At 39.2% G+C, this 23,107-nt stretch overlaps 1 protein-coding gene across 1 annotated transcript in view; it reads left to right on the top strand.

Moving 5' to 3' along the window:
• AGO2 (argonaute 2, RISC catalytic component) overlaps nucleotides 1-23,107 on the top strand; it is a 45,171-nt gene that overhangs the window by 13,247 nt on the left and 8,817 nt on the right. Inside the window, exons 2-12 of the mRNA XM_026047158.1 lie at nucleotides 3,779-3,974; nucleotides 7,331-7,451; nucleotides 13,013-13,194; nucleotides 14,494-14,630; nucleotides 14,768-14,902; nucleotides 16,844-16,931; nucleotides 17,618-17,765; nucleotides 17,954-18,073; nucleotides 18,426-18,548; nucleotides 20,363-20,496; nucleotides 21,961-22,145. Coding sequence (XP_025902943.1) covers nucleotides 3,779-3,974; nucleotides 7,331-7,451; nucleotides 13,013-13,194; nucleotides 14,494-14,630; nucleotides 14,768-14,902; nucleotides 16,844-16,931; nucleotides 17,618-17,765; nucleotides 17,954-18,073; nucleotides 18,426-18,548; nucleotides 20,363-20,496; nucleotides 21,961-22,145 — 1,569 coding nt within the window. The remainder of the gene's footprint in view (nucleotides 1-3,778; nucleotides 3,975-7,330; nucleotides 7,452-13,012; nucleotides 13,195-14,493; nucleotides 14,631-14,767; nucleotides 14,903-16,843; nucleotides 16,932-17,617; nucleotides 17,766-17,953; nucleotides 18,074-18,425; nucleotides 18,549-20,362; nucleotides 20,497-21,960; nucleotides 22,146-23,107) is intronic.

Genomic DNA, 23,107 nt, shown 5'->3' with positions numbered 1-23,107 from the left:
GCTTAATTTACTTCAAGCCTTAAAATAAGAACTTGGTGTTTTCTTTGTCATCTCAACCATTATATCAAAGCCGAAACTTTCTTCTTCATGGAATCAGGGAGCACTAAATGAGGTGCTTCTCCTACATATCCCCCAAGTGCTCTAGTTTCCCAGTCTTTCATCTTTCTCCTAGTTCATTCTTTCCTTCACAGCAGGTTAAAAGTAAAACCCAGCTATGCATGTAGAGCTCTGTGCACAATCCACACTCTAAAGAGTGTCAGAAAAACAGGAATCCTCAAATAATTCAGAACTGCATTGGGAAAATTGTCTGAGGATGACTCTGGACAGGAGTGTTCAGCTTCATCCTCGCTAACATGCATCTCGTCACACCACAAAACCCCTCTAAGTAGGAATATTTATTCCAGGAAAATATTCTCACCTCTCTGGCTCCTGTAACACTGTAGAGGAGCACGGCGGGTTACTCCAGGGTGTTACAAGGAGTTGTATCAGTGTGACTAGTTTCCCACCTCAGTTTGGATACAGCAACCTCATTTTCCTGATTAAGGTTGAAGTTTGTGTTATGGTAGAAAGGAGCAATAAGGCTGTATCCCCTTCAGACCCCTCTGCCAAACCAGTAACTGTTGGGAGAGGGACCATTTGGCTTTCCCAGCATGGCTGGCATGGGGATTTTGCGACGTTATAAACACCACGAGGAGCTGCTGCAATACATCTAACATGGGAAAGCTCGATTTTAAATTCTTAATTTGAAGCAATAGTCCGAAAACCTCACCTTGGACCAAGAGTTGTGGTCTAAAATTAAATTTGCATCCCTTACTCCTATAGCTAACATGCCTAGGAGTTTTATGTGGCAAAAAAATATAGGTTAGCTTCTTATCAGGTCAGTGCTGCTGTTCAATAAACAGCACTTATCTCATCCGAACACCACCCTGCCCTAAATAAATTTCTGTCTGGTGAGCTGAGCCAGAAATAGCTTCCATTTTTATTGGCTCATAAAAAAGATATCATTTTAAAAAGTGTTTTGAATCAAAATACACGGTGGCAGTCGTTTTACTTTGAGCACCGTGGTTCTGTTCCTTGGCAGCTTGTGTGGATGCCACAAAACAGTGTGATCACAGCTGTGCTGCTCTCCGTTTTTGGTGTTATTTTCCCAACCTAATGTGTGCCCTCCTTTCTGTCCCTGAAGTTCTGCTAGAAGAGTATGCCCTGTTTTTGAGCATCGTATATATATCTATATATATATATTCATGTTTTTGTGACTGGTTGTGATCCTAGAACACTTTTATCTTCCTTGCACTGCTATGAAGTACTAAGCAATCATATATATATATACATATATATATATTTTGAGTTTTCAGAAATTAATTATGCTGTTTTCATGACAAAAACAGAGTGGGCAGGGAAATTAGGATGTGGCGAAGATGTGATAGAAATGTTGGCAGGCCCAGGAATGAACAATAAAGAGAGGGGAAATACTTGGTACGGATAAGAAAATTCAACAGGTAACAGCGGTTCTTGGGAGTCTTTTGTTAGCTAAGGAAGGACATAGAAATAAGGGTGTTAATGCAGTGATGGGTTGTAAAGAAATAAACAAGAGAATGGATGAAACAGTTGGTGAGAGTCAATGTTTCTTTGGAAAAAGATGGTAACTGAGATGGTTAGAGCAGAGCGGAGCGCTCATCGCACATTCCCAGGGCCTGATCTGGATAATAGAAACCTTTGTAACGCTGCAAGTATAAATATTCCCGGGAATAGCTTCTGTGGTACTTTGCAGCTGTAGAATAAAGGCTATAAATAAATCTGTTAGCTATCCTGTCCATAACAGCTGGCTCCTTCCCATTAAAGATCCAGATACTTTTGAAATTAGTAATGCCAAGCGAAGGGAGAGAGGAGTTGTGGAGCCTGAGTTAATCACTCTAAGAAAAACCTTGGAAGAGGCAGAGATCCCCTGAGGATTAGGGGAAAAAATGACAGATCACTGAAAAAATCCATCTCAGGCATCGAGAAGCATGGGGATAAAAGGGAAGTAACCAAAGGCTGAGTAAAATTAGGAAAGTATTTCAGCCTCCTTCAGGTGTGTCAGTTCAAAAGGGGAGATGGGTTTCTTGGATTGGAGATAAAAGATTCTGTAGTGTTGTGTGGAAACCAAGAAAATGCCAAATTTCTCCCTAAAGGTTATGACATCACAAAGCAGGACAGACGTATGGAAAAAGTAATATTTTAATGAGCATTGCTGCATTTGTACCAAGAGCAAAACTGAAAGAATAGGTGTACTTAAAATTAGGGAGACAGAATAGTGTTTTATTGCAGAAGCCTGAAGTTTTGGGTAATGAAAGTGCAAGTTTTTAGTAGGAAGCATTTTTAACAAATCTGTTGAGTTGGTTTGCGAGAATCACAGTGTTCAATGCCTCTTTCGTGAAAGGGAGGAAGAAATTCCTGTTGTATAGGCGGGAATACATTTGGAAGACCAGACCTGGATGGAGTTTCCTGAACGCTAGCCAAGAATTTACAACCCAGGAATTGTTTATCTTATTAAAAGCCCATGCAGAAATCACTATCACATTCCTAACGTCCGACCAAACTACCTGAATTTTGATAAAGCATCTGGTAACTGGGAGATTCCCCAAAGTCAGGTTAGTAGAATGGGGAAAAGAAAGTGAGGAAAACTGGCAGCAAGTAGGTGTTGAAGGGGAAAGTTGCTGTTAAATTTGGGAGTGTTCCTGTTTGTCGTTTCATTAATGACCTTTACACAAATGTAAAGAATAAGTAGATGAAATCTTGTCATGATGCAGAGGAGCAGGAAGGAGAACCTGACTACCATATGGACAGGAGTAATTGAAACATGTTGAAGTAATTCAATATATTCTATTGGTTCTTTATACACAATAATATTACCTGTAAGATCATATAGCCAGGAGTTAAGTTACCTTCCAGTACATGGGAAGATGATCTGTCATAAACATGTGGGAGGGACATGGTGCTTCCTGACTGATCACCACGTAGAAGTAAAATCAGGAAGGATGAGGGAAGGTGACCTGAAAATGCAGGAGCTTGGGACAGTGAGAAGGAGGAGGAAGGTATGAGAAAACGGAGAGTAAGAAATATTTCTCATGAAAAACAGCGCCTGTAACCTTGCCATGGGAAGAAAAAGAATTGAAAAGCAGAAGGATGTTTCTGAACATCAGAGCCCATGACGTTCAGGAGAACTACCACATGTGGAAAGAGAGGTTGGAAGAGTGGTGGTGGTTGTGTTAATGAACATTGCAGTGGGTTTTTAATGGATTCTCCTAGATTAATCACATGCAACTTTTATATTTCTACTTCACACTGTATTATCTATATGAGCTAGCTACCGATTAAGCTCAAAGTATAGCAGTAGAAAGCCATAAATTCTGTGTGCTTTCTAGCTAAAGGAAATAGTAGCAGGCAGGACTGCTTCCTGTGTTTGCTTTACAATTACTAGCATGCAACTTATTCAAATGTGATCCCAGAAGTGTTTTTCAGTTGTAGAAACTCAATTTTATAGCTGTTTGCTCAATTTAACATGGTGAGGGGGATTGGCTTTGGCGAGATTCCTGTCTATAATGTGGTACCTGCTCTACCTCTCCATTTCCTATCCAACTTACCTGTCTAGAAGTACAGAAATGCAACTAATTTTAAGGTTTTCTTTACTAATAAGTGACAGAAAGTACAGATCAGCCACCATGGAAATATACAATATATATTATAAATGTTATAGTAAAATAGCACTACCAACAAGTTCTTTTCCTTTATTTTCCAGTGCTTGCTCCACCTCCACCGCTGCCACCATCAATGCATGGATATGGCTTCAAACCACCCCCCCGACCAGATTTTGGGACTTCTGGGAGAACAATCAAACTGCAGGCCAACTTCTTTGAAATGGACATTCCTAAAATAGATATCTACCATTATGAATTGGATATAAAGCCAGAAAAATGCCCTAGAAGAGTTAACAGGTAATAGCATGTGTTGCTTTTCCTCAGTTTATTTCTGTTCATACTTTCATTGGAAAATGCTGGAGGCACATGCCAGTTTTCCTCGACAATTTTGCAGAATCCTAGTTATTGTATTTACTGATATTTTCTAGCTCTTCTTATCAGCAGGCATAACTTTTTGTACTTTTGTTCCTCCAAATCTTTATCTTCCAAGCCAGATTCTTTAAGACTTTTGTGCGATGGTCCTTTATTTTGGATGAAATGCCAAAATAAAGGCAATAAAGGTGAGCAGTAGCTGCTCACCAGCTGCTACTGGGGACATTGGTATAAACTGTATTAACTCTAGTAGAGTTAGCTCAGTATATGCCAACTTGGTAAATATGATTTTTAGTGGTGTTTGATTAAATATTGCAGTAGAAATGGGCTGATAAGCCCCTCAGCTGTGATATCAGCATATTTTGCTATCTTCCCTTACTAACAAAGGGAGGTAAACCCATGTGCTCATCCTGCTGCGAGGAGATCTGGAAGGAATTAAATTAGGTAAGAAATTATCCCTCCTTCTATATAAGGGAAAGTTATGCTCCTGAAACAGATAGCAAGGTGAAAACGGATCAGCTGGCAAAGGAAACAAGTAATTAGGTGCTGTGTTTTGTGTGTGTTCCCTGTTAGTCACAGTGTGGCAACGTTATTGACTTGGAAAAGAGTGGTACTGCCAAAAGTGAAATGAAGAACAAGCCTTGGCACTAACTAGAAACCACAAGTGGCTTCATCAGACCTGCCTACGACTTGACTATAGAGGATTGGAATGGGCTGTTTATATATCCAAGAGCTAAAACTTCCCGTTTTTGAAAACAGGTTGCAGTGGGCACACTATGCAACCCTATGTAAACTGTGGAATCCAAAAAGCCCCCAAAAGCCAACGCTTTTCTAACATGACCTAATAAACTGGAGTACATTATCTGCTGTCACACTGAAGTGGCTATGAATAATACCGTAAAGCTGCTAATTATGTATTACACTTCGTTGCACTAATTTTTTTTCTCTGTTACAAATTTAATTTTTAAGCTAGTTTAAAATTGGTTGAAAACAAAGGTAGAGAGCGTAGTTATTAAATAATGAGATAGCTTTTCTGACCAAAAAGGCAGATTATGTTTGGTAATAAGCTGCTTTTTGCAGACAGTTTTTGACCTGATCTGCTTGTGCTAACAGGAGCAAGTGTAAATCTACATGGATTAATTCCTTTTACAGTAAATGAGGGTATTGTGAATGCTTTCCAGAGTAGTACAGTGAGTGTTTCTTAGTGCAACGTGGAGAGAATACAAATTGGATTCACTTAATGAAGTTTTATTCCTTCATTGAGTGCTTATTCTTGCTTGCACATCCACAGGATAATGTGTGGATATTCACCTGTGCCTGGGGGTTTGCTAGCCAGGACATTTGAGTCCTACATAAATACATATGTATGCATATGCACATATTTATATGTGCACATATGCATACATGCATGCATATAGCATTTGGCAGCATGCATTTACAATCTAAGACTAAATAATAATTTTTGGTGCCAGTTTACTTCTAGTCATTTGATTATTGAATTCATATGTGTATTTACAGTAGTACCTACAAGGGGTAGAGAATAATTGTATTTTCATTCTTCTGTTATCTTTCTGCTTCATCTTCCCTAGTTTCATTATTTAGTTTTGTGCTAAGATTGATTACACTGTAGCCTGTGACTGCACTGACACAGCAAGGGCCAGAATAACGTTTGATTTGACACCATGGATGTGCTCAGTTTAATTCATGAGGATAGTGAAAACTCCTAAAAGGATCAAAATGTGCTCTGCTGGCAGTCAGCAGTTTGGAGCTCCCACCTGAGAAGTAGTCTCAAAGGGCTGATGTCAGAGGGTGAATATTCTTCTGTTGAACTTCAAAGAGAGAAAATAATTCACTTTTCATTAAGTTCTAAGCCATTGCTAAATGTGGCTTGCAGCTTGAAAACCTTAATTAAAGTAGTGCTCGGATTTATTCCAGAGAGTTTACCATGAGAAAAGGATTTCCCTGCTAAGGTAATGGATTCCATTGCTCAAAATATCTAACATAAGGTCAAAGAATCTCCCTCCTTCCACCGTCCGAATTATGTAGTGGTTCAGTGAGATGATTCAGATCTGAAGCAGAAATTACTGAACCGAGTTTTATTTTTACTCTTGCTCTGGTTACTCTTGCAGTGGTCAGCTGAGTTCCTTTCAATGGACCTGTTTTGTCCTAAAGCCTTGGGACATAGCAAAGAAATTGTTAACTAAAACAACTTTCATTCCTTACAATGTATCATTCACCTCAACTTCCTCTGTCAAGTTCTGCAGCTGCAAAAATCTCCATAACATCTCACTAAATACTCTTATCATGTAAGTTTTCCAGTAAAGCACTACAGGATATGGTTGCCCAGCCTGTGTGCAAGCTAGTTGAGAACAGGACTGAAGAAATAGCTTGCTGTGGGTTTCCTTCCCTTGTCTGTTTAAATTTCTAACATCCTTTTGCCCCAAGCCACATCTATAGGATCTTCCAGGCAGCGAGTTGCAGACCGCTGATGTATCATTGCCTGAAAGATGTATATCAAATTTTACAGCCATATGCTACATATAGCCTGAAGGATGTCTGGGATATTTGAACCCAAGACTTTTGGTGACAGAGGATGTTGTTATTTCAGTAGGCACTAACTTGCTGGTGAACTGCTTTGCAGGGCCAGGTTGTAAATAAATATTGCAGCTTGACAGGAGCTTGGTGAAAGGCTCCATCGTGCTAAAGCAGAACTTGATTCCATAAAGTTAAACTAAGAGGCATTTTTAGTATGCATGGGATCTGATGAATGCTAGTGTTGTAACTGTGGGAAAAGATTAGGCTTAAAAGTAATCCTTGAGAATGTGATGAAGAAAAGCTTGTTTATCCCTGTCATCACAAGAGGGAATACTGTGCTGATGAAACATGGTGGCGGAAGTTTGATAGTCTTTATTTAAAAGGTTCTCAATCCTCTCATCTTTTGGTCCCTCTGGTGACTCGCAAAGGAGAGCAGAAGTCCCAGGAGAGACAGCAAGGATTGTTCACATGCTGGTTCAGGTGTATCACGGAAAAGGTGAAGAAAAATTTCAGCCAGAAAAAAATGAGAGCAACTGCTTCAAGAAAACGGTTTAGTCTGCGAGAAGGTTGGATTAAATCAGATCAGTCAAATCTTGCCTCTATTGCCCAACAGTGGACAAATCTTTCACTAGCCATCTGATATTTTGGGCAGGAGTTAAAGCCTATTCTTATAAAGGCTAGTGATGGTTCTGTGGTAGCAAATGAATACTAAAGCATTGATTTAACATTTTTTTTTGTATTTCCAGAGAAATAGTGGAACATATGGTTCAGCACTTTAAAACACAGATCTTTGGGGATCGCAAGCCAGTGTTTGATGGAAGAAAAAATCTTTATACAGCTATGCCGCTTCCTATTGGGAGAGAGAAAGTAAGTTTTTTTTTTTCTTTTTTTTCCCAAAATTCCTACTTGGAGGTTTTAATGAAATATTTGCAGAGCCTTTCTAGCAACTGGCTGTATGTTTTTGGTGTTTTCCTTGTGAGTTGGGGTGGTTTGACACAAAAGGCTGAACAGAATTATGATCTCGCTGCCACCCAGAGAGTCACTCCCCTTCCTCCCTTCTCTCTTCCCTCTCTTTCTCCCTGCTCACATAGTTTCCAGCTGGTTTGGTGAGCTGGATTGGTCACCTGAGAAGGCATGGAGATGAGCTCCATGCTGATGCTAGGGGTAAAGTGAAGACACTAAAGAGTTTGGGAAAGGAAGCAGCCCTCTTGGCAGCCCCGGGCTGTTGTATCAGCTCATTAATCCTGTCAAAGCCTCCTGTAAACTGATTCTCACTCTCCACGAGCTGGAAGAAACTCCTCCAGCACTTGACTGGCAGGATGGCGTGTCTATCTCTTCCCTAATCATTTGCAACGAGAGTGCCAAATTAGCTTAAACTGCTTAGGATAAGCCTGCTAGTTGAGCATTGGAGTAGCTGAGCAGCGCTCACATGTTCTGCTTTGCTCCCTTCCGGGGGCCCTCCCATCTTCACTGGCTCCGACTGGGGTTTAAACACGTGTCTGTACCCAGAGATGACTCGTTAAGCTGCAAGCACTGTATTAGAACATGCTAGTGCACAAGACCTATAAAATAATTAGCTGTACACTTCTGTGGTCTTAATATCAGATTGGATTTTCTGTGGTCTTTTTATTTAGATGAGAGGCACTTTGGGGTTGCAGGTCATTCTCATTATTCATTTGTGTTACAGTATTTCCCAGGGGCTGTAACACCCTTTTACTGTGGGTACAGGGCAAGGCATCTGCAATAACAGTGCAAAAGTGCCCTGCCCTGTAGAAATTGGTTACAGCCAGAGTAGACAGCAGAAATAAAATGTAAGAGGAGAGAGAAATACAGATAAATGTGGAATCTTGCTCATGTGATAAGGTTGGGAATAGTGCTCAAGTCTTCCAAAATTCAATGGCAGTGTGTTATAAACTAGATCATAGTGGTCTCTGTCTTGTGTGCTTGACATTGCTGACAGTTCCAGCTTCATCTACCTCTTACCCTGATATATGTAATATATAACTCTTAATTTCCCTGAAATGGTCTCTGATTTTGAGTGAGAATAAAGCAGGAAAGGCCGGTGTTTGCTCCGGTCTGAATTATTTTTCAGCTTGTCAACTAATGTCTACGAAAACTCAACAGGGAGCATTTAAGACCATTGGAGATCAAAAACTATGACAAATAAAAAAAAAAAAAAAAAAAGCTTTGATCAAATTAAGCCCTGATCTAATGAGACTTCAGAAGATCCTACCTGGCCCTACATTGCTTGAGTGCTGGAGCAGGTAATCTCCAACCTATATAATTCTGTATGGTCTGTCACTGAGTAACTGCTTGCTAAATAGGCCTCTGTCCTTAAATGTTTTGAATTTTGAAGGCCCTGGTAAAAATGAGGTGTAGTGACAATGTGTCATCCAGAAAAAAGTGGATATTTTGCCTGCAAATTTGCTTTCTTCTTGACCAGGACAGGAGTCAAGAGTTTTTATCTGTCATTTTTTTGGTAAAACTTGAGAAGAGCTGCCCAACTCCAATTACCTACATGATAGGTAGTTTTCTCAAAATTTCTTACCTGTCTTTCCCAGGATATATATGATAATTTGGAGTCAGCTTTTCAGTGTATTGCTCTTAGTCAAAGCACAGAAAATACTTTAAAACAAGAAATAAAGCTAAGGTGGTTATATGGGAAATCCATATGAAGCCTCAATTCCTCTGCATGCCTCAAGATAAATATTGCAACCCGCTCTTCGGAAAGGTGAACTCTTAATAATTTTGTTAATTGCATTGAGTGGGCCAGGATTACGAAGCGTGAGCAGCGTGAGTTTGCGAAGGGCTGCTGGTATGAACCTCACTGGGGAGACTGTTTTGGGTGGAGGTTGGCTTGAGATGGCTTCAGGTGTGTCATCTGTGTAACATTTAGGATCACTCTCATCAATTCTCATTTTCCCCCCTTTTTTTTTCCCATCCAAAGCAATTAGATGAGTGGGGTTATATCTAGTTTAGATTGTTCTGAGTATAGCGAACGTTTGCACAGCTTCCTATATCTAGGATCATAATTGGAAATACTGAACACACAAATGATGAATTCCTTAATCTAAATAGGAACGGAGCCTGATTTATCAGTGGCCTTCATGGAAGAACTGATCCTGACCAGAAGGCTGGCACCCAAATTGCTGGCATCTTCCTCCTGTTGCTCTTGCACCAATGTACTCTAGTCTAACCTCTGGTCTGGTGGTTGTGGTTTTCTTCTGTCCTTGATGACAACTGTGCTTCTTTTATAACTCTCTCCTCCTGCATAAACACTTCTCATCTTTTCTTCTTAGCCTTCATGATTGCCCAACCTTTTTACATGTCCTCTTTGTTTCTTTAGCCCTTTTAGAGAGAATGTAAAATACTTAAATATTAACAGTGTATTTTCTTAGTTTTTACTCTTAAACACATGGGAAAACAATGTATAGTACACTGTCAAATTATAAAGATGTTAATAGCCTCTTTGCTTGTAGCTCCTAAGGCAAGTTTAGTTCACTTTTACCTGTAACTTTAACAAACCTGCTACATAATTTCTATTTTTGTCCCAAATGTGCTTCTAAAATTAAAAGTTTGAGCTAAATTTTAACTTAATCTGGAGTTTTTTCTTACCTAGTAAGATTTAGGAACAACTAATACACCTGAGACAGTTTTTATTTTAAGAGATGTATATAACAAAAGTGCTTTATGTGAATTCGATGCTGAAAGACGGAACAGGAGGCTCATGGAGAGAACTCCTGTTCCCTTTGGGAAGTCTAGTCCCAAGGGCAGTCCCTTAATCCAGTATATGGACCCAGACATGTTACTGAACCTCACTCTTCTTGATTTTGTGCCATTTGAAGTATTGAAATAGTATCAATTTCTATAAGTATGGTAAAAATAGTCTTATTTCATAAATCCAGAGCAGCACGTGGAGATAGGGACCCAAGTGTTTGCTTGGACACTGAGCACCTCTTTTTCTCCGAATCCATGGAAAGGAAAAAAGCTCCTGGATTCCCGGACAAAAGCTACTTCCCATGCTGAAAACACGACTGAAAACAGCTGTGTAGTGAGGTTTGGATTTACGGAAAGGAAACTCAATGCAGAATTCCCCAGGATTGCATGGCAAGCTGGGAACAGAGGGCAGAAACTCCTTATACAGAGCAGCCTAGGGCAAGTCAAGGGTTAGATTGAGCCTTTCTATTTATTTCCAATAGTAAAATGAGAAAGATTCCCTTTTAAAGCAATATATATACATTTATATATATATATATATATATATATATATTTTGCTTTCTCTCCCAAATGTTCTTATTTGCACTTGAAAAAAAAAAGTGGACTAAATCACAGATGAGTGCCAACTTTAAAGCCAGTTTGCAGAACTTAAAAGTGTAAGTAATTTTTTATGAGTATGGATGATGGAATCATTTTTGATCCTAATGTGCTATTATGAATTCTTTAATGGGCTGGGTATATCTTAAACTCTTTAAAAAAATGTGATTCATGTGAGATATTAGAGGACAGAAAGCTGGGGAACTGGTTTCAGACCTTATGTGCTTCAGCATTGACTCTGAGTTATTTTTTAAATAGTTTTAGACTCAGCAGCAATACGTGTTTGGTCCAAATTTGCCAGTATAAATTCATTGCTAAGCTATGCTAAATGATTTGGCTCCTGATAGTTCACTGCTAAATTTGCCCACGATAACTGAGTATGTTTGTGTGTAATGATGGAATGTATTTTTTGCTGATGGATAAAGTACTTGCCTAATTCTGGCATATCAGCTTTTAAAATTAAACCATCTGTTACTGGGTCGGCCCGAATTGGCCCTCCAGCAACTGGAATGCAAGTTCTTCAATCCTATGTCTTTTATTTCCACCAGGGAGACACAGTTACTGCAACACAAGTAGTCCAGTTCTTTATCTGTTTCCATTCCATCATGGGTAAGGAACTTTGGAAATTGAAACCTGGAGAGAAGGAAGGAAGGAAAAAAAAAGACAGAAAAAGTCTTCTTGTAGTTTAATGGTAGTAAAGTCATTAATAATCAGCAGTTATGTATCCAGCAGTTTCAGGAGTAATAAAAATGGTGTAGGTTGATTTGCAGCAGGAGAGGAATTTAAAGAAAAAGAATGTAATTCAGGTGCAATAAATATTTTCTATATTTTCCATCCCCTTAAGTAATGTGTAGGTTGAAGACCTATTGACAGCATAGCAGAGACTTCAGAAGAAGCTTCCAGCCTGTGTCAGCTGAATCCTAGGCCCCCATTTGCACCTTTTTTTGGTAGGATTAATGATCTGGACCAGATTCAAAGCAGTGACCCAGCAATTACAGCCTCCCTTTTCCATTGTCCTCCTTCCTCTGCACGGCTCTTCCTGCAAGGAACTGTTGTGCAAGAAGGGTGAGGCAGCTGTAATGTTAATTTTAACCTTCTACTCAAAGTTGTCAAGTAGATTTTTGGCTTATGGGAAAGCTTATCATTTATGTTTTATTTTTACTATTCTTTCCCCTGTGAGCAAACGAGTTAACCATCCCAAAAGACCAGCTGATTGCATGTATTAGCTGCCTGTTCCCCATGTATTGTCTTCACTGCCCCACTAATTATAGTTTGTCTGTTGAGTGGGTGCCTTTTGCATTTAAATTGCTGGCTCCTTAGGACAGGAAAATCCAGTGTTTTTGTTTATACCCTACACAAGACTCTGCTGATGCTGTTATTCCTTGTAGTCCTTCCCAGAAGTTCTTAATTCAGACAAGCCTTAATTGTAGATAAGGAACATCTGTATTCAGGCATTCTTTGTGTTAATAAAGAGGAGAAATCAGCATTATAAAATATATCATAGCAAAAATAAGCTAAACTAGTATAGTTTGTCAATGTTTTGGGCAAAAATAATTAAGACATTCATCTATTTCTGTTCATCTATTCTTTGATATCTAGAAATAACAATTGCTAATTTTTTTAATGCTCTTTCTGGAACTTTTCTTCTCATCTGAGCTGTATTACAGTGTGTATATATAAAGTACCCTAACTGATGCTGTAGGGAGAGCAGGTCTGAAGTTCATGCGTCTTGGCAGGTAACAAGAGCCCACATTTCATTTTGCACGTGCAGAAATTCATGCTTTGAGTGTTGACGCATTGGCATGTTTAGATATCCAAATTCAGGTTTCCAGATTTTCTCTGAGACCTTCCTGGTGGTAACACAAGTTCTTCCAAAATGAGGGAGGTAGATGCCAGTTGGGAAGCGTGCTGGTTTTCTGAAATACGCCTTTGGAAAACCCAGCTGTTAAAAGAGGCTGTACCAAAATTTTGTTGTTTCTTCAGCATTGTTTTGTGTCTTCTCCCATGCTCTATAGTTGATACTCAGAGGAATTCATGATCCCTCCTTAAGCCCCTTTCATTTTTCCCTTTAAATGGAAAGAATCATCTTGGTTTGTTGTTTGGCATTGTTGCAGGTGGAGTTGGAGGTCACGCTGCCAGGAGAAGGGAAGGACAGAATATTTAAGGTGGCTATAAAGTGGATATCCTGTGTGAGTTTGCAGGCTTTACATGATGCTCTTTCTGGTCGGCTGCCAAGTGTCCCATTTGAGACCATCCAGGCACTGGATGTGGTCATGAGGCACTTGCCTTCCATGAGGTGAGGGGAAGACCTTGACATTGTTTAGAAATTTGCCTTTCTGCTCATGCTGCTTCAGGGGCTATTTCACATAGCAGGTACTTTGATAGCTCAACCACTATAATAGTAGATCCCATGTGCTCAAGCCAGAAGCAACTTTTCCGCTCACTGTGTGCAACTAGAAGCCTCCAATGTGGACACGAGAGCCCTTCCTTGCTGGTCTTTAGCATCATTCCATGTCTGTGTGGTCTGATCGAGGGAGGGACCTTCCATCTCAACCATAGAGATCCCATCTCTCCACCTCATTCCCCCACAGTATTAAAGGAGAGGGACATCCCCTCAGGTTGCAAGAAGTTGGAGGCTGGGAAACATATGAGGCTGCTTTCAAATACGTTTATAGCTAATTCGGTACATGGGACATTGACCTAGAACAGGCACTGGTCTCACCTGATGGAGCTGGTTTTACAGCAAGTGCTCAAAAATGTTCTTTTCCAAGCAAATGGGACCCCACAGCAGGAGACACTAGGGTGCAGAAATTCTGCTGTTAAGACCTGACTTTGAATTAGAGTCCATTGGAAAGTAAAGAGCAAAGCTTAATAAGGCTGAACTTCTCAGAGTTTTCTCAGAGAAGCTGAGAATTAAAATCATGTAAACATCTTTAAATATCCTATACTAAGTTGAATTTATCCCTAATGTGAGGATAAAAAAAGGTTATTAGAGTCAGCTTTTACAGTAGAGAAAGCCCTGGTCCATGCCAGTTAGTCGCACATCTTTGCTCCAAGAATAATATTAGTACTGGTTTTGATTAGTTTCCTATTAAATGTGAATGCTCAAACACCAACACAAAAGATTCACTAAAAATATTTTACATCAGTCTCTTACTCAGGGAAAGTTGCCGTGCATTTTGGAGGAAGATCTTTGCAAATAATGACAGAATTATCAAACTGTTGTTTTTAATGTTGGAGCTACTTAATTATTTTTCTGATGGCATCATAGCTGAGTTTTTAATAGAGAACAAAGAACTCTGTAAAGCTTTTTAGTTTGTATTAATGGTTATTTTAATGGGATATGTTGAAAATGGGTTTAAAAAAAAGTAGTAGCAAACTTCTCACTGTTGCAAACTGCAATTGAGAGGTGTAACCTGAGTCCTGATGAGAGTTGCAGTTTATTTATAATAGGAAACACTGATATTTCTGTGTTTTTTTCGAGTAGGAATTTGTATTAGTTCTTGTTTAAATGCTTTTTTTTCCCCCATTGTTCTTTCTGCTTTTATTTTATGATCTGATTCTGAAGCTAATTAATCCATTTTCTTTATTCCAGGTATACTCCTGTGGGACGATCTTTTTTTACAGCCTCAGAAGGGTGTGCAAATCCCTTAGGTGGTGGCAGAGAAGTCTGGTTTGGGTTTCATCAATCAGTTAGACCTTCGTTATGGAAAATGATGTTAAATATTGATGGTAGGTCCTGTACAAACCCTTCCTCTTCCTTTCTCCTTTAATGACAAGCCAAAAACGTAATCCTCTTTGTTGGATTTCTTAACAATTTCTTCATTGTTATTCTAATATAACCTTAATGTACACGTGTTTGTCTGTAGTGTCTGCGACCGCATTTTACAAAGCACAGCCAGTTATAGAGTTTGTATGTGAAGTTTTGGACTTCAAAAGCATTGAAGAACAACAGAAACCTCTGACAGATTCCCAAAGGGTGAAGTTTACCAAAGAAATAAAAGGTAACAATAACAATATGAAATTACTTAATTCAGTGCAATGATATATGAAAACCACATGTTCAAAAAGTTTTCCTGTAGCAGTTGATTTCTTTTTGGGAGGCAGATTGTTACAGTGAATACAGGCAAACTAAGAAGCAAGAATCATTTTATTAGTTGTGTAAGTATAATATATATATGTGCTTGCATATATTCCACGAATTTTGGAATTCTGTTTTTATGTTTAGGCTGTACCTGTCCTCTTTTCCTACTTTCCCTATCATGAGTGCAAAATACTAAGCAAGCATATTTATTTTTACCTAACTGTATACACTTAGAGCTGATTTGTGTGTGTGTGTGTGTGTGTATGTAAGTTAGCACATATTAGAGAATCTGTGGCAAGGATAATTGCACGTGCTTTTAGCTTGTGGCAAATACAGGGTTGATTTTAATGAGCTTTGCCTTTAATGAAAGTGCTGCAGTGAAACCTTGAAGATGATACATTTTGCTTTAAGTGCTGGGATGAACTAAAGCTTCTAGCAGATGGGTGGCAATTTATTGCACTGAGATTAGCTCCTGGCTTGTGGTTGCGCAAGCATCTCCTTTAACTGCATATTCTCTTGACATAGCTCCATTTCTTCATGCCTCACCCCAGCTGAAGCGTTTGGTGCCTGAGAATATCAGGGCAAACTGATCTTTTCTCCTGAGTATATAGAGCAACATCTCTTATTATGTCAATCCTTTAAAAAAAAAAATATGTGTTATGTGTATGTATATGTTTTTCTTCCTTGAATATTACTTGAATATAACTGTTCTTTCTGATACGTAAAGGTTATATTTACCTTAGCACTCTAACACTTCTTCAAGTTTCCCCATTTCTAAAATAAATAAAAGCTACAGCTTTTATTTGTAAAATCCATTTGTAAAATCCAGCACTTCAGTGATATTTTTAAAATTACCTGAACTTCATTTTCTCCAATGACTGCCAGATTTTACTAATAATTTGATTTTGTGTTTTTTCACATTTCATACGTATATTTTCCTAGAATAATTGTGGTTTTTCACATTTCATACGTATATTTTCCTAGAAGAAAAATATAGTTATTCTAATAAGTAATGACTGAATCAAAGAGTAAGTAATTCGTGTTTGTGTTCACTGAATGCTCACTCACAGTATTTGTTCTGAGAAAAGGAGAATCCTTCCTGTATATTCACCTACAAGGTGACATAGGCTGGTGATATGGACATCCCTCTTAGTGACCTTATATATGTGAGAAGGGTGACTGTGCTTTATGACAGGATTGTGCTGAGCATAAATGTTGTGCAAAAATAATAAGCAGGCACTGAGTTGCAGATACCTCTGTCATTATTGTTTCTGTGAGGATTTTCAGTCTTCAGATAAGAAATAGTCTTGAATTTTGAACAAAGATGGCGTAAGTTGGTGGAACAGAGGTAACAGTTTATCCTGTAATGAAAATATTATGGTACAGGCTTCAGAGGTGTTCATGACACATCGATATTTACTGATGCTTTCAAAATAGTTGGCACCTGGAGCCCTGACAAATAAGGTGGAAAGATTCATATATTGTTTGGCAAGTTATTGGTGCCTTTAATAGGGAGGCTAAACACACACTGTAATTCTGCAGCTTGATGAGCTTATACACATGTACAGATATATAAGGAATTTATATCTACAGTCTCTGCTTTCCTAGTGCCTTACATTCAGCTTCCTCTCATAGTCCACCCACATCTGCTTTTGTCTGAATATGAAAGCAATGCAAATGCCAAGGTGGTGTTCAAAGGGATTTTGGGGAGGTAGTTGCAAATGCGAAAGTTTTGTGCGTTGCTAGTTGTGCTGGTGGTGTTTTGGGCTGGAAAATGTGCAGAGCAGGGACAATTCCCCCTTTTGGGGAGAATCCCCCATCATTTTTGAAGAAATGATGATACATGTTTTCCAATTTTTAGGTCTAAAGGTGGAGATAACACACTGTGGACAAATGAAAAGGAAGTACAGAGTGTGCAATGTCACTAGACGACCAGCAAGTCACCAAACGTAAAGTATTTTGCTTCCCTTTGACTATATGTTTAATCTTAGGCTTTTATTTTCTTTATGGATTTCTTCAACACAAGATAAACAGCATAATACTCCCCAGAATTGTTGAATATGAATTTAATATCAATTGGGATCAGGTTCTTAATCTTGCCAACTACCAAGCCTTTTTTCTCCCCAAGAAATCTTTTATCACTAACCAGGGACTTGCAGGTAACTTCAAAATGGCATTAGTTTTGTGAATCTTGTCGAGGAATCACTGTATTCTATGGTTGGCTTATCATAAAATGTAGGACTGAGCATGATAAATAAGCAAAAAATATTAGTTGTTGCCTCTAAGGCACCCAGTCTTAGGGAATTGAGTGCGTTAGAGGCTTCAGCTATTGCTATTCAGCTTATGTTACAGCTTCAGACATCACAAATGTTGGAGAAACAGCCTTCTGTGGTACTATTAAAAGACACCTGATAGGAGCAGTGATGGCATCTTAATTATAAAAATTATATTAATATTTAAATTCATTAAATAAAAAATTAAATATTTAAAAATATAAAAAAATACACATAGGCCGTTTTAAAAAGAGAGGATGAATTTACAGCAAACTTAACTTGGGTCAAGAGTATTCAGCGAGCCTGGGAAGATGTTTTAGGTAATGCAGTGACTTATTTTTTCCCCATTTGATTTCCTACAGATTCCCACTTCAGCAGGAGAGTGGACAGACAGTTGAATGCACTGTAGCTCAGTATTTTAAGGACAGGCACAAATTAGTTCTACGCTACCCTCACCTTCCATGTTTACAAGTTGGACAGGAGCAGAAACACACGTACCTCCCTCTCGAGGCAAGTAAACGTCCATATAATAGTTTATTATATATAATATATGCATTATATGAGGGGAGGCAGAGAAAAAGAGGCTGAACTGTTGATGAATTGTCCTTTAAAAGTAGCTAATTTTAGAAATAATAAATAAGCAGAAAAAAATAACCATTGCATGTTTTTTTACCTTGAGCTTTGTGGGGCTGTTTCAGGTGTGCAACATAGTGGCAGGACAAAGATGCATAAAAAAACTGACGGACAATCAGACCTCCACTATGATTCGGGCAACCGCCCGCTCGGCACCTGATCGTCAGGAAGAGATTAGCAAATTGGTGAGTGCTCTGGGAGCAGAGGGGGCTGGCAAACCTGCTCCTGCTGCCAGAATAGAGGACGTGGGAGCTGTCAGTACCTTTTAGAAGGCTTCCTCTTTCTGAAAAGAAATTTCAAATGCAAATTTTAATTGAACTTTCTGATTTCAGTTAGTTAATTTTTTTTTTTTTTTTTTTTTTTTTTTTTTTTTATTTCAAATATTGAAAGCAAGTATCCAAGTGGAATTAGTGGAGGCTCAAGTTGCTTGGCATAACCCACATGTAGGGACACCTCTTCAAGTATAATTACCCCTGAAAATGTTAAATGTTGACTTTTTTTCTTCTGCAAGCAACGTTTTCTCCCTTTACATTTCAGATGCGGAGTGCAAGTTTTAACACTGACCCTTATGTTCGTGAATTTGGGATAATGGTCAAAGATGAGATGACCGATGTGACCGGCCGAGTCCTGCAGCCTCCCTCAATCCTCTACGGAGGCAGGGTGCGTTAAACCACTTCTCTGTTACCTGTGACCATGGGGATTACCAGCTGTGGCAGCTTCTCCAAGATGGTTATAACTGGTTTTGAAGTGAATGAAATTGGATATATAGAGGGATAAAGTCATGATTGGTATAATGTTTAGTATGTCCTTTTTTTTCCCTTTTTTTCCATCCTTAAACTTAGCATACTTCGTGATACATTGCCTCTCTTGTCACTTCTTTTTAAAAGCAAAGGTAGGGCAAAAATACGTATTTTTCCCTTGATATGTGAATAAATCATATTTATTTGATATGAATGTATAAATCATATTTTATTTCTCACTACTTAGTGAATTGTGCAAGGAGAAAATTACAAACAGGATTTCAAATCAATAGAAAATAGAGAAGAATCAGTAAAATCAATAGAAAAGAACAGAGACAAATTCTGTTTTTTTAATTATTTTTTGCCTCCATGAACGCTGAAATCTGCCTGAATTTCAGCTTGGATTTGGAGAGTTCTGGGGCAAGCAGCTGTGTTTAGCACAACTGTCTTAAGGTATTAGCGCTATCAGTGTGTTACTCTCCAGAGCCACCCCTTCATGTTGTAGCATTTGACAGTTTTTTTTTTGCTTTAAAATGGCCTGTCAGATGGTCTCCATCACACCTGCCCATGCTCCTTTTCCAAAAAAGCTTAAGAAACAGGATTTTTTAAAAATCAGTTGTATAAATGTTTGGTTTTGTTTTTGCATCAATTACATAATGTAACTCCTGCTTTTTTCTGCAAGAGGGTGAGTCTGAATGTCTATGATAACATAGTGTGTGGAGATTTCTGCTGCACGTGGTGTAAATTAGGCCTCATAGCTGGGAACAGCTCCGGTCCCAGGCACACATCAGACCGTCCGCTTTGTCACCTGCCGTGGGGAGGGATCTTGAGCCTCTGCCTTAAGGTTCTTGAGCCTTGCCCAGACAGATTACGTGAAACCTGCCCTCCCTGCCAAGTTGAGTTAGCCCAGCTGCCTTCGCCTGATCCAGATTAGGGAAGAAGCTCCCATGAACCGCGGTGTCACCGGGAAGCGGGAGTGAAACCTCAGAGACAGAGAAATGGCAACGAGTTGGGGTGTTGGGAGGGGGGGGGGATCTGCCTTTACCAACGCAGCTCCCTGCAAGCGAATTAGCAAATTTGTGACTTTGTCTTTGCTGCACAGAGACTGCAGTAACTTGTGCAAAACAGCTAGTGGATGCTAAGACTTATTAAGGTAATTAACATCAGCAGAATCACTTTAGTCGCCTTATTTTGGCCCTTATCCTCGAGATAATCCATCACAATAATGTCTACTCGATAGGAGAAAGAGTGTTACACAGGTCAGAGTTCAATATCCAGCCATCTTTTGTCAGCTCTTTCACTTTTTTATTACAAGTGACCTTGAACCACTATTTGTCTCCCTTTATTGACGCTTTACGCATCGATAATACTTGAATTAAGTCCTTCAAGTGTCAGGAAGCTAAATAAATTCTTGGAAAGTTCACGGAGCAGTTGGGAAGTCACTACAGAAATGTGCATTCCTCTTACTACTATTTCCGTGTTGTGACTGATTTATCTCTATATAATTTTACTTGCTGATTTATATAACCATCGTCATCATCAATAAAAATGAGTTTGTGATCACCATAAGCTTTACTTTCTCCCAAAATAGCAGACTCTCTTTTTAAGATAAGTTGGAGATTTGAACAACCTGAGACTATTAATAGCCTGCAAATTAGAGTGGAACAGGGGAGTAACTGGTTTTTGTTAGTTCAAATTCTTCTCTACATAATTTTTTTTTCTTTCCACTTCCAGAATAAAGCAATTGCCACACCAGTTCAAGGGGTTTGGGACATGAGGAATAAGCAGTTTCACACTGGAATTGAAATAAAAGTTTGGGCAATTGCATGCTTTGCTCCCCAGCGCCAGTGCACTGAAGTTCATCTTAAGTAAGTGTGTTTCCTAAGAGGATGGTTTGATTATGTATTTGTCATGTAGGGAAGTATCATACACTGCAGTTGTTTGTTTACTAGATACCTCTCTCTCTCTATAATATATCTTGTTTTATTTAACATGTTCCCATATGTCTGTAGCACAGTTTTAGATGTTCTAGCACTGCTTTCAGTGTCCTGGGTTTTGAAGTTGACGGTTTTTGTACCATGCAAACCCAATTTCAGTGTTTCGAAATCCTCCGGGTCAGAAGCAGCTTACACTGTATGGCAAATTTCCTACCTCAATGAAGCCTTGCAGAGAGTTAAAGATGATTAAATAGCAGTGGGGACTGTTGAGGCAGTGAACAGTGACAATCACTAAATATTTCTCGATACTCAATTTAAGTATATACTTGAAAGGGGCAGTAAAAAACCTATCTATGTTGAATCTATTTAAAAGGTAAAATTTAATGTAAAGCAATCAAATTTTGCTCTCCAGTTTTCTCCCCGCTACCGGTAGAGTAACATATAAATTCTTGTGTTTACAAGATCGGATTGTTGCTTTGTTGACTTTGAGCATATGAATGAAATGTAGCTTTCAAATATGGTTTCTCTACTTTGGGGGGCACAAATAAATGGAAGACTTTTGGTAAAAGTGATACCTGCCTGCCTCAAAACGAGATGAAACAGTTTCAGCTTAGGTAGACCTTGTCCTTATCCTGAAAGGAAGCTCCTTCATCCTGGGAATTTCTTTGCATCCAATCCCAACAAGTTCGATCTTCTTGAGCAAGTTGAAACTCAGCTGCTGTCGAGTTGTTGAGTTCTTAGCTTACAGTGACCACCTTCCAAATCCCTAAACATCTTTAAAACATTTGGCTTTAACTCTTGGGAGCAGTGAAATCACCTTTCCTGTTTTCTGCTTTTAGTGGGGCCTGTTTTGCCAGGGAAAATGTGCAACATGCCTGTTTTTGCAAGAAGGGGCTGAGGCTCATGTGCTTTTATGGTCTCTGGCAATAACTTTGGATATAGAGGAAAAAAAAACTTCACATCCTCAAGTGGGCAGGACTGTTACCTGGCAGCCTCCTGTGGAGACAGGCGGCTTCTTAAGCACCTATGGGGACATCTACTCCAAAATAAGAAAAGGACATGGGCAACATTGATGATAGTTAGGAAAAAGTGAAGTTTCTCCTAATTTACACAAGGCACTTGATGTTCTCCCGCTGTTTTCCTTCAGTCACCAATTCAGGAAAGCCATTTAATTAGAAATGCACTCAGGGTGAAATCTGCGTATTTTTATACAGCTCAACTTTTCAAGTATAACAATTTTCCAGTTATATAACAATAATTTTCCAGTATATTTACATAATTACCAATATATTGTAAATATATTTTCAATACATTTACAATAATTACATTAAAAAGGAACACAAAGTCAAAATGTCTTTTTGTCACTACAGAGCCTAATGTTTGTGTGTCCTTCAGGTCCTTTACGGAACAGCTGAGGAAGATTTCGCGGGATGCAGGGATGCCCATCCAGGGGCAGCCCTGTTTCTGCAAATACGCCCAGGGAGCCGACAGCGTGGAGCCCATGTTCAGGCACCTCAAGAACACCTACACAGGGCTGCAGCTCGTCGTGGTGATTCTGCCAGGGAAAACACCCGTCTACGGTCAGTATGTGCAAATCACGAGTGGGTGTGTTTGCCAGCCACCATTTCCTCTGTTTGTGTGAAGTGTCTGAATGGCAGAAGTTTCTCGGTGGTGGCCAGTGATAGGACAAGGAGTAATGGGTGTAAGTTGAAACATAAGAAGTTCCATCTCCATGAGAGGAAGAACTTCTTTCCTGTGAGGGTGACCGAGCCCTGGAAAAGGCCGCCCAGGGAGATTGTGGAGTCTCCTGCTCTGGAGGTCTTCAAAACCTGCCTGGATGCTGCCCTGTGCCACATGCTCTGGGTGTCCCTGCTGGAGCAGGGGGTTGGACTAGATGATCTCTAGAGGTCCTTCCAACCTCAGCCATTAACTTTGTACAAATTCCATGTCCAAATGGGCTGTACATCAGTTGGGTTCCTTTCCTTGTGCTGCATGATGATGCTTCACATTGCTACTGCATTTTGAATTTTCCATTTCAGTTTGCCACGTTACTTTGTCATTCCCGTTTGCTCTTTCACATTCATTTTCTTCATGATACATCCAGTTAGTGAGAAGGCTGTAATTGAGGCTTATTATAAAATTGTTTAAAAATTTCCGGAGGTTTCAAATGCACTTACAGCAAGTTGTGTGCTAAAAGCTCTAATTGAGCTCAAAACCTGTGTGGAGCTTTTAAAACATCTTTGCTGACTCAGCCTTTGGCAAAAACCTGCCTGAAGAGGAAGATTTCTGCCAGTGGATTCTTTTTTTTCCTGATCTTTTAGCTTTTAACTCTTGGGCTGCAAGGACACAAGCACATAGAAGTTTATAGGTTAAAACTCAGCAACATTGAACCGCTTCAGAAGCAGACTGATAATTTGTCCATTTTACAGGGCTCATCCCTATTGGTTTAATACCTTTCAGACAAATTGTTTTTAATTAGCTCATCCTGTACAAAAAACTACTCCATTTTCTTTCCTACTTTGCCCGATTGCAGGATCATCTA

The sequence above is a fragment of the Nothoprocta perdicaria genome, unplaced genomic scaffold (genome assembly GCF_003342845.1).
Source record: "Nothoprocta perdicaria isolate Ctin4 unplaced genomic scaffold, notPer1 scaffold_48, whole genome shotgun sequence".
Classification (NCBI taxonomy): Eukaryota; Metazoa; Chordata; class Aves; order Tinamiformes; family Tinamidae; genus Nothoprocta; species Nothoprocta perdicaria.
The sequence above is the reverse complement of the archived record's forward strand: the minus strand, read 5'-3'. Positions and strand labels throughout refer to the sequence as shown.